Source organism: Pteropus alecto, unplaced genomic scaffold (genome assembly GCF_000325575.1).
Source record: "Pteropus alecto unplaced genomic scaffold, ASM32557v1 scaffold21, whole genome shotgun sequence".
Classification (NCBI taxonomy): domain Eukaryota; kingdom Metazoa; phylum Chordata; class Mammalia; order Chiroptera; family Pteropodidae; genus Pteropus; species Pteropus alecto.
In genome coordinates, this window is record NW_006436282.1 from 3336912 (window position 1) to 3351576 (window position 14665).

General features: G+C 38.0%; 1 protein-coding gene across 5 annotated transcripts in view; it reads left to right on the forward strand.

Moving 5' to 3' along the window:
• The window catches only part of DYNC1I1 (dynein cytoplasmic 1 intermediate chain 1), a 277262-nt gene that overhangs the window by 216190 nt on the left and 46407 nt on the right, over positions 1-14665 (forward strand). For all 5 annotated transcript variants that reach the window (XM_006911921.1, XM_006911920.1, XM_006911922.1 and 2 more), the window contains 3 exons: positions 962-1075; positions 3737-3870; positions 8041-8185. In XM_006911921.1, coding sequence (XP_006911983.1) covers positions 962-1075; positions 3737-3870; positions 8041-8185 — 393 coding nt within the window. The remainder of the gene's footprint in view (positions 1-961; positions 1076-3736; positions 3871-8040; positions 8186-14665) is intronic.

Consider the following 14665-nt stretch of genomic DNA (forward strand, 5'->3'; position numbering starts at 1 on the left):
CTAGGTATTATGGATAGTAACTCATCAAGAGTAAGTCTTAGACTGTCAGCTATTTGTACAGAGAGGCATCAACTGAGTTGTGGTTTGGCCACTGATGGCTAAGCTGCCTGAAATCTAACCCAAATTACTGCTAGGTTCTGCTATGCTAACCTTCCATTTAGTATTTAATGTGCAGCTGCAAATGATTTTAGCCTACCATTTAGAATTGTACAGAGTGGGATAACCTACTAGAGTATGACAAAAGGTTAGAGCATCTTGCATACAATTCCTGAGATGTATAAATGGCCTTTCTCAAGGCCCTGGCCAAATCTAAGCCTCCATACTACCCCAAATGATATTTTGAAAAATAAATCTATCATTATCCTAGATTTTGCAGTAACATAAAAGAACCTAATTTTATCTCACTAGATGTGTCATGCCAATAATTTCCACCACCATCTCTCTCTCAAATTAAAGAGGCTGATGAATATTAACCACTTTTTTATAAAGAATGTTAACAAATGCTTGGCACTGTGACCGTAATTCCTTAAACTCTGGATTTAGTAATACTTATTCCTTCCAAAAGTCAATAGTTCCACCCTTTTGAAAACTGGCTTTTTCTATTACTCATGGTGAGTTTATAAGCCAACCTAGGCAGTGGGAAGTCAGTTAAGTAATCCAGATTCACCTCCCTGCCCTGCGTCTGCTCATCAATCCTCTTTTGCTCTAGCTTCCTACAGCTTCATTACACTGCATCCGACTGAGCAAGATGAAGCTTTGTAAGTATTTCCACTACTATGTTGCTTCCAGAGCTTTTAGAAAGAAATCAGGTTCAAATCAAAAGTGGCAAATGACCTGAGGCTCATATTATTGTTGGATTATGTCACTGTTTAATCCTTGTTTTGGAGTAATGTGCTTGATACTCAAATGGAAGCATTTCCTCCTGGATCAGTGTCTGATCCTCCATGTTTATGTTTTGCAGCATCCCGTGTACTGTGTAAATGTTGTAGGGACCCAGAATGCTCATAACCTCATCACTGTCTCTACTGATGGTAAAATGTGTTCCTGGAGCCTGGACATGCTCTCAACTCCACAGGTGGGTTTGTTTTCCCCTACACATCAGAGCATCCTGGTTAAAAGAGATGCCTGCCTAATGGAACATAGTTCCTAAAAGCCAAACCCTCACATCCTATAGGAGCTAAAACCAATGGGTGCACTTGAAAGACTGGGGCTTGCTTTCAGCAGTCTCCTCTTGAAGCCAAAACCCATTTCCTTTACCACAAATCATGTAATTATTGTAATACGTTAATCTTTAGGTCAGTTTCAAGTGAAAATGAAATAATCCATTTTAAAGCATAGTAATTATGGAAGTTGCCTGTGGTATGAATTGTACTTATCCTACAGCATTGTTAAACAGATTCAAACGAGGCGGGAGCGCAACAGAGCAGTCCCTGGAGAGGAGGTATCCCAGCAAAACAGAAACCCAAGCTCTTGCTTGTATCCGTAGCCTCCACGATTGCCTGTGTGCATGTAGAATCTGTCAATCCATCTTTCTCCTCTGGAATGTTTGTTAGTATGGCGTCTGCCATTCCTCGATCAACAAATGAGAAGTCAAAAATGAAAGAGCTCCAAAGTTTCCAAACCAGTAATAATTACATTAATGGAAACCAAACAGGAGCATAAGTGGAAGAGACCTTTGGAGGAAAGCATCTGAATGCAACTTGCAGAATATATGTATGTACACATACACATGAGAAGATAAATAACTACACACTTTTACACACTATTTTTACATTTCTTTGTGGGGGAAAAGTACTTCACCATCTTTCAACTAAAAACACAAAAGTTTATTGCTATAGCCTTTGACAAAAATGTGAGGAAACATCAAGAAAATTGTCAAACATATCTAGAAGATGATTCTTAATTTTAACATTTTTATTCCTTCTTGGAATAATAACCCAAGAATGTCTCTCACAGTTTTAGAAGATATTGAAGTTTCAAGATACATAAGGGAATGAGGAAACTGTAAGGAACCTCCCATAAGTTTCTGCGTTATAAAAATGTAGATAATGCTAAGACTGAATAAGTCTTTTTATAATTTGGGTTGGGGAGAAGGAAAGAGCTAATAAGCTCCTTACAATTTAAGTTCCTCTATTTTTGCTGATCTTTAACATTATACAAGTCAGGAGTTGTGTGTGGGTATTTCATGGCTTTGTCTTAAAATTCTCAACAATATGTTGTTTTCTTTTAAAAGCATGGAGATTATAAACAGATATAACAGTGAACCCTCTAATTAAGAATTTTTAATTGCCCCATTTGCTGATTAAACGTGTATTTGTTTAGGTTAAAGTCAGTCATACAGGGGCTACAAGACCGTTTTTATTAGTTTTAGCATGGCTGCAGACTCCTGTCTCTATGCACAGCTTGAGGGTTTCATGGCAAGACTGTGGATGACAGGCAGACTTGGGAGCATCCAGCAGTTGCCCTGGTCCCTCTCTGTCCCAAGCAGGTAACCAAGAGACAGTGCTTTCCCCGCTGCTAATTTTATCGGTGGAGCAAACCATTGGATGGTCCAGTTTTCTGTATTATATTGTCCTAGCACCCTCTCACTGATGTGTTCACTCTGTGTGACTCTGACGTCCTGTAAGCATGTCATGTGACCACAGCACACATGCACTTTGGATTTATGGACTCCTTGGTTGGAGCGACCCGATTTATTTGCACAAAAGACTAAATGTCCAAGCAACTATAATGATGATCCCCTAGAACAGTGGTTCTCAACCTTTTTGGTACCAGGGACCAGTGCTCCTATGAGAATCTAGTGCCTGATGATCTGCGGTGGAGCTGGGGTGGTGATGCTAGTTCTGGGGAGTGGCTGCAAATACAGATGAAACTTCGCTCACTTGCCTACCGCTCACCTCCTGCTGTGTGGCCTGGTTCCTAACAGGCCACAAGCAGGTACCGGTTCATGGCCCAGGGGTTGGGGACCTCTGCCCTAGAATGACTTTTTAAATTACTTCAGGTGCACAAAGTAGGCTGATTGATGTCAATAGCTAAAAATAATCAGGGACATCAGTTAGTTATACTTACTCATTACTCTTCACTGTCATTAAATTTAATTCAGCAGAATGTCCTTTAAAATACATTTTAATTCCCTATTTTGAAAATCATTTTAGATAATATGAAGACTCCATTTACTATTTTAAACAGTTATTTAAACACATATGCACCCAATGGCTGTCCTTCATGAAATCTAGCCAATCTAGTTGAAATCTGGTTTTTATGACCTGACTGACAACTTTCTAATTTTAATCCATGGAGGACACACACTCCTGCTTTGACAAATGTACTTAGTACATCTGATATTAATACATGTGTATTCTCACGAACAATTGATTTTGAAAATGTTTGTAAATACAAGGGTATTGTGTGTTTTATTAAAGCTTGGGGCTGACAAGCGTAACCATTACAGTATTATCTTTAGTTTCTGCACCATTAGTTTCAAAATTCTCACCTGTCATCTCTGCCTGACTTAAGAAGCAGCAGCGCACACTGATGAAATCCAGCCAGCCTGAAACCAGAGATACACAGAAGCATGAATGTCAGGGGCAGTAAAGCGTGGTTTCTGGCACAGCCGGGGTCTTTTGTAACGCTGTGTGAAAAGCAAACAGACAATTTAGCCAAATGATTTTTCCATGCTGTCTTTGGCATGGCAAGGAGTTGACAGAGGGAATGTAACCACACTGTGTTTTGGTAGGAGAGCATGGAGCTGGTGTACAATAAGTCCAAGCCTGTGGCTGTTACGGGAATGGCTTTCCCGACGGGAGACGTCAATAACTTCGTGGTTGGCAGTGAGGAGGGTACGGTCTACACGGCCTGTCGTCATGGAAGGTGATTTTCTGTTTTCTTACCAGTGACGTGTTCCTCATTTCCGAAAATCTGTTATCACATTCAGGATTATAACCACCTTGCATTATGAGAAAGGCATTTCTGAAGAAATGCAAAGTGCCACCTCAAGTTCTCATTATCTTACAGCATCCATCTGCTTTGGTCATTAGCCATTTGTAAAGTTCACAATTGCATTGAGGAAAAATAGTCCCAGGTTCTTAGCATATCATATAAGACCCTTGACTCCCTGCCCCTTTCCAGCCTCAGCCTTCGGGCTCCAGCAGGGACAACAGTCCCCAAATATTGTTTATTCCCATACATCTCCATGAGTTTGTACATTTGATTTCTTCCTCTGGGTCTGGCATGTCTCTCTTCTTGTCCTGGTTAATTCCTCCTCATCTTTCAAGAGCCAGCACAGAGGTCATTCCACACTGAAGCCTCTCCAGAATCTGTTGGGTAAAGAAAACCATTCCCTCCTTTATGTTTCCATAGAATTTTTATTTCTTCATTCATTTATTTATTCAAGGAATATTTACTAAGAACCTTCCATGTGCCAGGCACCATCACATCTTAAGGATGCAGTAGGAACAAAAACAGACCTGGAGTTTATATTCTGGTTGAGGGTGAAAGATAATTAACTAATAAAGAAGTAAGTATATGGTTTGCGATGATACATACTATGGAGAAAATTAAAGTAGAATAAATGGGATAGGACTAAAGCTGTCAGATACGTTTGCTATTTTATATATTTTGATATATGCTTCTACAATAGCTTTAATCACATTTTGTTTCAACTACTCACTCACCTGCCATTTTTCTCTTAACTAAACGATTTCCTTTTTATCATTGATTCCCTGCCTGGTGCCTGGCACATAGTAAGTAAAGAACTAAAAATCTATATGAGGAATAAAGAAATGACAATATCCAAATAATATAGAGAAATGCCTAGGGCCCTTCCTCCCAGTCAGAGAGGCTGGAATATTATGAGATACACAAGCCACTCTGCAGTTTCCAGGTGATAAGAACTCTGCCTTGATTGAGAGATTGGCAAATGCCCTGTGGAAAACCATCAGGATAAAGTGGAATCCAATAATTTAGGCTAGATTGTAAAATTGCATGTAAGACTTAACAAGCGGCCTTGCATCATTTGAAAGCTTCACTGTGTTCACCTAGGTGCTTAATTTCTCTTTCACTTTAGTAGGTCTAATTAAATTGATTTTTCATCTCTTGTACTCATCCTAGGCCATTTAGATGTAATGAGGAACCACAAATTGTTCCAAGTTCATACTCCAGTGTTTTTGTGATTTGTAGAAGTAAAAAGCATCCATGGCCCAACTCTGTGATTTTTCCATTCACACAATGTGAGCTGTGATATTCCTACTGTTCTGCAAATAATAACAAGCAGTATTTTCCCTGATCACATGATTTAAAGGTGACCAGGAAGTTATGCCTCATAGTTCCAGGCCCATGGTCCTACTTTATAAAACTGGCTAAAACCATGCATTAAAGTCCTATCAAAGCATAAAAAGGTCTGATAAAGTTGTTCATTTATGCAAACATTCATTGCCCACCTACTTCGAACAAAGTGCATTGCTAGATGCTGCCAGGCATGCAAAACATCATTTATTTTTATTTTTATTTTTTGGTTTTATTTGTTTGTTTGTTTGATTGTTTTTTAAGTTTATTGGGGTAACATTGGTTAATACAATTATATAATTTTCAGGTGTACATTATAACTTGACATCTATATATCCTATTGTGTGATTACCACCCAAAGTCCAGTTTCCTTAAACTACCATATATTTGATCCTCTTTACCCACTTCACCCTACCCCTATCCCCCTATATTTGATCCCCTTTACCCCACCAAACATCATTTAAACTCGGCTTCTAGCTTCAAAAAACTAATGATGGTGGGAAAAGTAAACACTCAAATATCTTTAATACAAGTAGAATGTCATAAGTGGCATGAGAACACAGAGTGCAGTGCTGCAAACATGGAGTCACACAGCTTTATGGAAACATTTATTACAAGCAATGGGGCATAGGTTCAATTGACTTAATCCAGGACCTTAATGATCTATGAAGGCTACAGAACATGTTCACTGATAACTTTCAGGTTTATTTGTTAGCTTCTGTGTAGCAAATAACTTTTACGTAATGAATATTTTGTAAAATTATTTTGGCTGTTGTCCTTTTCAGACATAATCAGAATATGCACTGTGGTTCGAAAGAAAGATATCTATGGTACATGCCACAAATCTTTATACAGCATGCTTGATTATGCTTTTACATTGGTTCATTCATCTGAAATATGAAATGCAGATCTTAGTAAAGTCGTAAAGTAGCAAGCATTTGGCTTTGTAGTAATTTTTTATGGGTCATATATGGCAACAGGGGGTGGTGGGGGGGATTTCTATTTTTCACCTAATGTAGAGAAGGTGCAAATCTACTTCCATAAATTAAACAAAGTCCTCATTTTGCACCCTATAAACCCTTTCAGGATGCTGTTAAGAGCAAGTGAAGTCTCACCAGGGGCCACTTCAAAGATCAGTTCCTCATGTTCATTAGAACAAATTTAAAGGATTATATGTAGAACTGCTGTTCACACTTTTACTGGGCATAATTTCTGAGTGCCTGTTACACAGAACACACATTACAGTACTTTGCTCATGTTTTCAAATTTTGCTCAACACATTGACATTTTTTGGTGCTCTGGAAGCCCAAATGTTTCAATAACTTAGTTCATTTTTACTCTTAGTGACATAATATTTAGATTCTACAATCCCTATGTACTTGTCATATTTATCACCTCACACAAATGGATTTTTTAATTATAGCATTTTGGTATATTTTCTGATTGGGTATGACTGTGTGCAAACTATTGTGTGATAATTGAGGGCTAGAAATAATCCCAGCTTAATTAAATAAGTGACATGTCTGTGGATAACTTTCAAAATATATGTCACTTTCTCAACTGTGCTTCTGCTAGAAAAAAAAGCATGTTTGTCTCTTCTCCTTTGTTGTTTCTTTAAACAAATATGTATTGAGCACTTACTACATGCTACACACTTGGCGACAAGAAAACAAGACATGAACCCTCATAAAGTTTAAAGTTAGTAGATCAGTAAATTTTTCTTCTGCTTTCATTTTCTCCATGTTACTTTTTTAGTTAGGCATAGTATTTTGTGGTGACAAGAGTTTCTACAAAGTATTACATTTTCAGGTATGTCAACCTAATTAAAGAAATTGCCTTGAAAGAATAAATGTATGTGTACAAGAGTGTCTGGGTTTTATAGTCAATAGGCTCTGCAAAAGAAGTTAAAATGGAACATGTACAAAAATGTCATCACAATAATAGAATAGTCTTTTATAAGTATGAAACCTTCTGAGATCTAAGTATATACATTTTCTATCAAAATAGCTGCACCAATGATGATAGAATTTGAGGAACTCCTTAAAAACAATTAAATGATAAAATCTGATATTAAATTCTGAAGCTTAAAAAGATTATATTACCCCTTATTATATTTTATTAGATTTATTAGGGTGACATTGATTAATAAAATTATGTAAGTTTCAAATTATATAATACATCATCTGTATATTGCTTTGTGTGTTCACCATTCAAGGTCAGATCTCCTTCTGTCACCATCTATTTGACCCTCTTTGCCCTTATCTACCTCCCTCTTGCCCCCGCTTCCTTCTGGTAACCACTAAACTATCGTCCATGTGTCTGAGTTTTTTGTCTATTTGTCTTGTTCCTTTGTTGCTTTCAGTTTTATATCCCACATGTGAGTGAAATCATGAGGTCTCAACTTCTTCTGTCTCACTTAGTTCACTTAGTATGATAATCTCAAGCTCCATCCATGTTGTCACAAATGGCAGTAGTTCAGCTTTTCTTATGGCTGGGTAATATTCCATTGTGTATATGTACCACATCTTCTTTACCCAATCATCTATCAAAAGACACATTGGTTGTTTTTTAATTATCAAAAATAGTCTAGCATTTTGTTTTTCTCTAGATAACTGTGAAAGTGGTCTCATTTTTGGTGGTGTATGGTGGTTGTTCTAAATTTGGAGAAGTAATCACACAGAGACGAAATTGTTATTTTAAAGCCATCACGACTTTGCAAAGTTCACTTAAATTCTGCTCATGTTGGTCTTCATGCAGCAAAGCAGGTATTGGTGAGGTCTTCGAAGGTCACCAAGGGCCAGTGACAGGAATTAACTGCCACATGGCAGTGGGCCCAATCGACTTTTCACACCTGTTTGTCACATCGTCATTTGACTGGACCGTCAAACTGTGGACTACAAAGGTAAGAATACCTTGATTGAAATTTGCAGGTAATACATAGGCAAAGAGGACAATTTTTGTCCCTTGGAGGAGGTCATAGGGAATCTCAAGTCTCTTCCAGATGACCTGACACTGGAATTTGTATCACCTGCTGGTGAGCCCCATCTGCCGCAGAGCTAGTTAAAGTTCCCTTTCTTGCTCGATTTTGTTTATTTTTAAATATATAAGTAATACTTGAAAAATTTGAACACTTCGAATAGTGATAAAACTGATGTCTTCCTTAACCAACACTAACCCCACCTAGGACATCCCTTCATTGCCTAGCATCCCAGTCCTCAACCCAGAGGTAACCTCTGTTATCAGTTTAGTGTCGATAGTCTAGAGCTTTGTGGCACACACTTACATACATATGTACCTGTGGAAATATATGACTTGGGACTTGGGGTTTTTGGTTTAGCAGGTTTTTTTGGGGGGTGGTGGTGGAAGGATTAAGCTAGTAAAAGGCACTATATTATTTGTGTTTTCAAAGGTAATTCTGACTATGTTTGAGAGCAGGAAAAGGACAGAGCACTTAGAAGACAGGTGCAGTGCCCGTGCAGGGGAAGAATGACAATAGCCTAGACCAGTAGTGTGGGATAGAGAGAAGTAGACGGATTTGTGAACCGCTTAAGAGACAAATTACTGATCGATTTGGTACAAGTAAGGTGAGAAAGGAAATCATCAGGAAAAGACCCAGGTTTCTTGTCAAGGGACATGGTAGCCAACTTGAATGAGCTCCTGCTGGCCAAAGAATATCAGTAAGGACAATAGATTCATGAGTTCATAGTGATGCTGAAAAAATAAAAACTAATTCATTGGTCATGTATAAAAACACTGGGGAAATCAACTCATTTGGAAAATCATTAAGTAATAGAAAGGATCAATTGATCATTTATGCTAGAAGAATCAAACATTTATTCTGCCTTTTCTGTATGATTTGAACTTCATGGATACTAAATAGGTGACCAGGGGGAGTTTTCTTTCACACAAATATTCCAGTTAATATAAGAAGAAGAAATGATGGGGTTTGAACATCATCATTTTGCATCCCCTAATGATCTCGGCCATGATTGTTGCTGATAACATAAAATCAGAAACAACCTTCATGACTATGGAAGTACATAATACCACTTTTGATTTGCCACCCAAATTGAAACTGAATCTTATCAATCCACCAGATCCCTGAATTTAGAGGCAATAAAAGATACAGATGCAAAATGTTGAATAATACCATAGGGATGGAATCAGCCACATCTGGACTGCAGGGGATATTTATAGGACAGTTGATCATATTTCTGCAAACAAAAAAAATTTTTTCAGAGGAAAAAAGAAATGGAGGTGGAAAGTATATATAAAAACAAAATTAATTGTAACAAAACTTAAGACGTTTCAACCAATCTTAAAATATGGATCCTATATAGCTCTGGATTCAAACAAACAACCAATTAAAAATATCAGGAACCTAGTAGGGAAATGTGAATATTGACTGGATGTTTATGAATTATTATTTTTAGGTGCAATGATGATGTGATTATTTTAAGTGCATTTACTTTTGATGGATGCACACTGAAATATTTACAGAAGAACTTATATGCTGTCAGGGATTTGATTCAAAACAATAAATTGGGAAGGGGTGAGCCTGCGAATACAGATGAATAAGATTGGACATATACTGATAAATATCAAAGCCAGATATTGGTATTATTCTATTTCTGAATATTTTTGGAAATTTTCTGTAATGAAAAACAAAAGAGGAAGGAATGATCAATAGTAACAAATACTTCAGAAAAATAACATCAAGACGAAAATACAGCAGATCCTCCAATAACATCATTTTTTTAAAGCAGAAACTTAACTCTTGTTTATATCAATTAGCCTATGGTAAAATTGGTTTCATTCTATGTCATTTCACTTAAAGTCACAGAACCTATGAACAACATTAAGTGAGGACTTACAGTATGTCTATGGTATTTAGCAACTCGAAGCCACTTGTACCCACGGCAAGTACTGTCTCATAAAAGTGTATCGAGGGTGGGACACAAATAATAATGGGTTAAGGGCTGAGTGGAAGACAAGGAAGCACTGAAGACAAATGGAGAAGTTTGGCTATGAGGAGAGGAAAATGGGAGGTAAAGAGAGGATTTTTTCCTTTTTTTTATTCTTTCTATTTTTATTTTAAGGTGATAGAGACTGTCAAAGATGTTGTTGTGGTGGAAGAGCCATTAAAAGAAAAGAGGAGAAAATCTAAAAGCGTAAGGCTGAGAAAGGGCCCTAAAATGCTGGAGTGAATAGGATGCATAGCGTGGGCAGGGAGGTGAATTTTAGATTTGGACAGTGATGTCTCTTGTGTTGTCATGAAAGGGAGAATGAGGGCAAATATATGTAAGTGTGTAGGTTTGGTGAATGGAAGCAGTGAGGACTCTCATATGATGTTGTTTTCTCAATGAAGTGGGGGCTGAAATATTCGAGTGAGTGGGAAGTAGAGGTATGAAGGGAACAAGTTTCAGCTGGTCACAGAAAAGAAGAGGAAAGACTAGTTATGGAGACAAAGACTCTGGGCCGTGTGGAGGACCCAGCTGAGTTGAAGACCAAGATGTTTTAGTGGCATCAGTCTTCAGGGCTGACTTCCTCCAAGACAGCTGAGCAGCACTGAAATGGACATGGATGAGGGAGACAGTTAGATGGATCTGGGGCCGGAGCTTTATCGGAATATCATGGAAGGACAACAGGATGTGGGATTTGGAGATATAGACGAGAGCGTTTGGTGTTAGAGTCTAGGGATTCTAAGCTGGAACAGAAAAGAAAAGAAAACAGGAGAAAGTAAGGGAGCAAGGGATTGGAACCCCCTATCAAAGAACAGGTATGAAGGAAATAATTGAGTATGAGAATTGGTAAAATGAGATAGTTATTTAAAAATGGATGTTTGGACTTAGCATTTCACAACTGAAATAATTCCCAGTGATTTATAAAAGAAAAGTTGAGGATGTGGTCATGTCTGTATCTGATATGCTCAGTGAAAAAGTGGGAAACCGGGATTGGGAACACAGATTTCTGTGAGCCCAAAGCCCGTATTCCACGCCGGCATACTAAGCCTTGACACAGGAAATCCAGTTATAAGGCTAGTTCAATCATCCAGGTGAGAGCCAGAATTTTGGCAATGGCAGGTACAGCGAGTTTATGCAGGAGAAAACAGGTCTGAGAGAGAAAGTCAAGCAGTGGTCTACTAACTCGATTTGGGAGGAGATTCAATGACAATTCTGATATTTCTGCCTTAGGCATGTGAGTGAAAGACTGGAGGTACCAATGACTGAAACAGGAAATAAGGGAGGAGGAGGAATAGACTAGGGTTGCCAGTAGAAAACAAGCAGTCAGTTGGGCATAGTCCAACTGAGATGTCTGGAAAATCTAAAAGATAATTGAAAATATTGGAGATCAGGAACAAGAGTGGAATTAAAAAGATAGTTATGAAAGTGATCAGCATATATAGTTAGTCATGTATCCAAGAGAGAAAATTATGAGTAGAATGTGAAATGAAGAGGACAAGGGTGCAGCCTTGGAGCTGTCGATGCTGCAAGATGAGACAGAATCCACAGATGGAAAAGGCAAGAAGAGGGTGGCACTCACCACGGTGAGAGCAATTTCAGTGGAGCAATGGAGACAGATTGTGGTCATTGCAGGGAGATGAGGGAAGACAGTGCACATAGGAAAGATGGACTACTCTCTTAGACATTCAGCTATGAACTAAAGGAGATAGAGCGGTGGCTGGCCAGTTAAGCTGGGCCAAGGAAGGATTTGGTTATTATACTTTTTGAGAGACTTGAGCATGTTGGTGGCCTGAAGAGAAGCAGCCAATGAAAAGTGTAGATGATAGTAAGTGGTTTGAAAAATTGAGAAAGGTGATGTCAGGTGCCTATGTAAGGATGGGGTGAGAAGTAGGGGCAGGACACCAATTAGACTGGAAAAAAATGCTTATGGATAGGTTTAGCTATATGGAAGTGGAAGGGGAAGCAGAGAATGAGAGAAGGTTTCTATTTTCTTGGTGAAGTCAGAGGCACGCTTATCTGCCAGCAATGAGGAGAACTGAGATGCGGTAGGGAGAAGAGAAAGGTTTAGACCAGGTCCTGCAAGAGATGGGACAGGGCCCTGACTCCATAGGATGTCTGAACATCACAAACTTGAGGACCACCTGGGGCTTAATATCAAAGATGCATTTCATGAGTGCTAATTTAAGTTTTGTAAGAGCACTAGGAATTGCATAAAATTACCATTGTTGAATCTCTTAGGTCTTCAGAAACCACCTGAATCTGACATTCAAAGTTGTCCACAACCTGTCCCCAACTGACTATAGCGGGCCTATAAATTCAGATGTAGGAGATATATCATTTCTCTACAATTCTAAAATAAAGGATTCTTAAAGTGTGCCCTTTGATTGTCATGGGCAGCATTACCCAGGACTAATTAGAAATGCAAATGATCAGGGCCCCATTCCAGATCTTCTGCATCAAAAACTCTGAGGATGAGGCCTGGCAATCTGTGTTTTGACAAGTAGTCCAAGTGATTCTGATGCTGCTAAAGTTTGAACAGCTGTGCTGCAAACCAGTGTGAAGTTTTATTTCAAATTCCCCATCCTATAGAGCTACTGGGACAGATAGGTGAGTTTGAGGGAGTCACTCCTTTCTCTTCAGGGTTGTGTTCGGAAACCAGGAAGCTATTTCAGGGTTCAGGCAGGAGAATAAAAACCAATGTCTTACCCCCCAACCAGGTTTCCTGATATAATTAATACCCTACTTGTTCTGGCCAGGGGCTTGTACTGTGAATACATCTGAAACCCCAAATTTATCATGACCTTTCGTGGTGATGTGCTGGGAGCAACAGTTACACTTGATACTCCTGACACCATTGCCCAGAGTCTTTCTCCTCTTCTTAATCTGAACATGCATTAAATTTAAAGGAAACGGTATCAACATCTCTTAAAATTTCTAATCACTTTTGTAAGACTATGACTGAAAATAACCTTCTTTATGTTAACAAAAGGCCAAAGTGAAAATACAAATATTATTTTGGATATAGCGGAAATCAAGGCTTTAGATTTTTTTCTAGTCTTGTTGACAATGAGGATTTTTAGATAGGTATAGAGCAGAGGGAATAATAAGATAAGTAATTATTTTTCAGTCCCTCCTGACAATAATAATTACCTTAGTTATCTTCATTTTAAACTCATTGGGTAACTTGGAGTCATTTGATCATTTAAGCAAAGGTGAGGTTTATGGTGGAGCCATACTAGACAATTGAGTTAGTGATATCTTCACACTTAAGAAGATTATGTTTTAGTCAGTGTGGGCTTCTGTAACAAAATCCCACACTGGGTGGCTTATAAACAACATAAATTTATTTCTTGAAATTCCGGAGGCTGGGAAGCCCAATATCAAAATGCCAGCATGGTCACATTCTGGTGAGAGCCCTCTTCCCGGTTCATAGCAGATACCTTCTTGCTGTGTCCTCACGCTGTGCAAGGTGCTAGGGATCCCCGTGGGGTCTCGTCTATAAGACACTAATTCCATTCATGAAGGCTCCTCCCTCATGACTTAATCACATTCCAAAGGCCCTCACCTCCTAAAACTATCACATTGGGATTAGGATTTCAACATAAGAATTTTGGGAGGACATAAATATTCAAACCATAGCAGATTGCAAATTAAATAATGTAAGGAAGAGTCCTTCGAATTGTGGATAGTTGATGCTACGAAATAAGACTTTAAACGAGTGAGAAGTCAAATTTTAAAAATGACTTCAATATGATACTTTGTGCATAAAAATAAGTATAGCTTAAAAAGATAATCAAAAAAGTTGAAAGGCAAACCAACAGGAAAATTTAGCAACACAGACATGCATTTTGTGCATTCTCCTGACCGAGAATTTATATTTCTAAAATAAAGCTAAAATATTAGGAAAGAAAATCTGTATTCTTGGAGAGAACGTTATGCTGGAATTAGCACACGGAGCGAAATGAATCAAATCTAAAAGCCTGTAGCCAAGTCCATATCCATTCACTTTGCATAAGTAATGTGATTGCAAAGAGACAATAGATTCACACACTTTTAGGAAGAGAAAAGCTATGATTTTAAAAATAGCTAAAAAATGAAATTTCTCTACACAGGATTTTAGAAATATTGCTGTAAAATAGAAAAAGTATATTTGGAAAAAATGCAATCATTGTCAATTCTCTTTGTGACTTGAAAACTTAATATTACCATATTTTAACTTTTTAACTTTTTAACTTTATGCATATTTTAACTTTTTAACTTTATGCAAGAGGAAATAAACTATATGACCCTTGCCACAGTGGATAGAGTGAAAATATGATCATGTATAGAAATTAGTATTGCTATAGTTGGTTAGCTTATAGGCAATATAACAGGAGGGTCCAAATGAATAGCAGAACAATCAGTTGTGTGCTGATTAG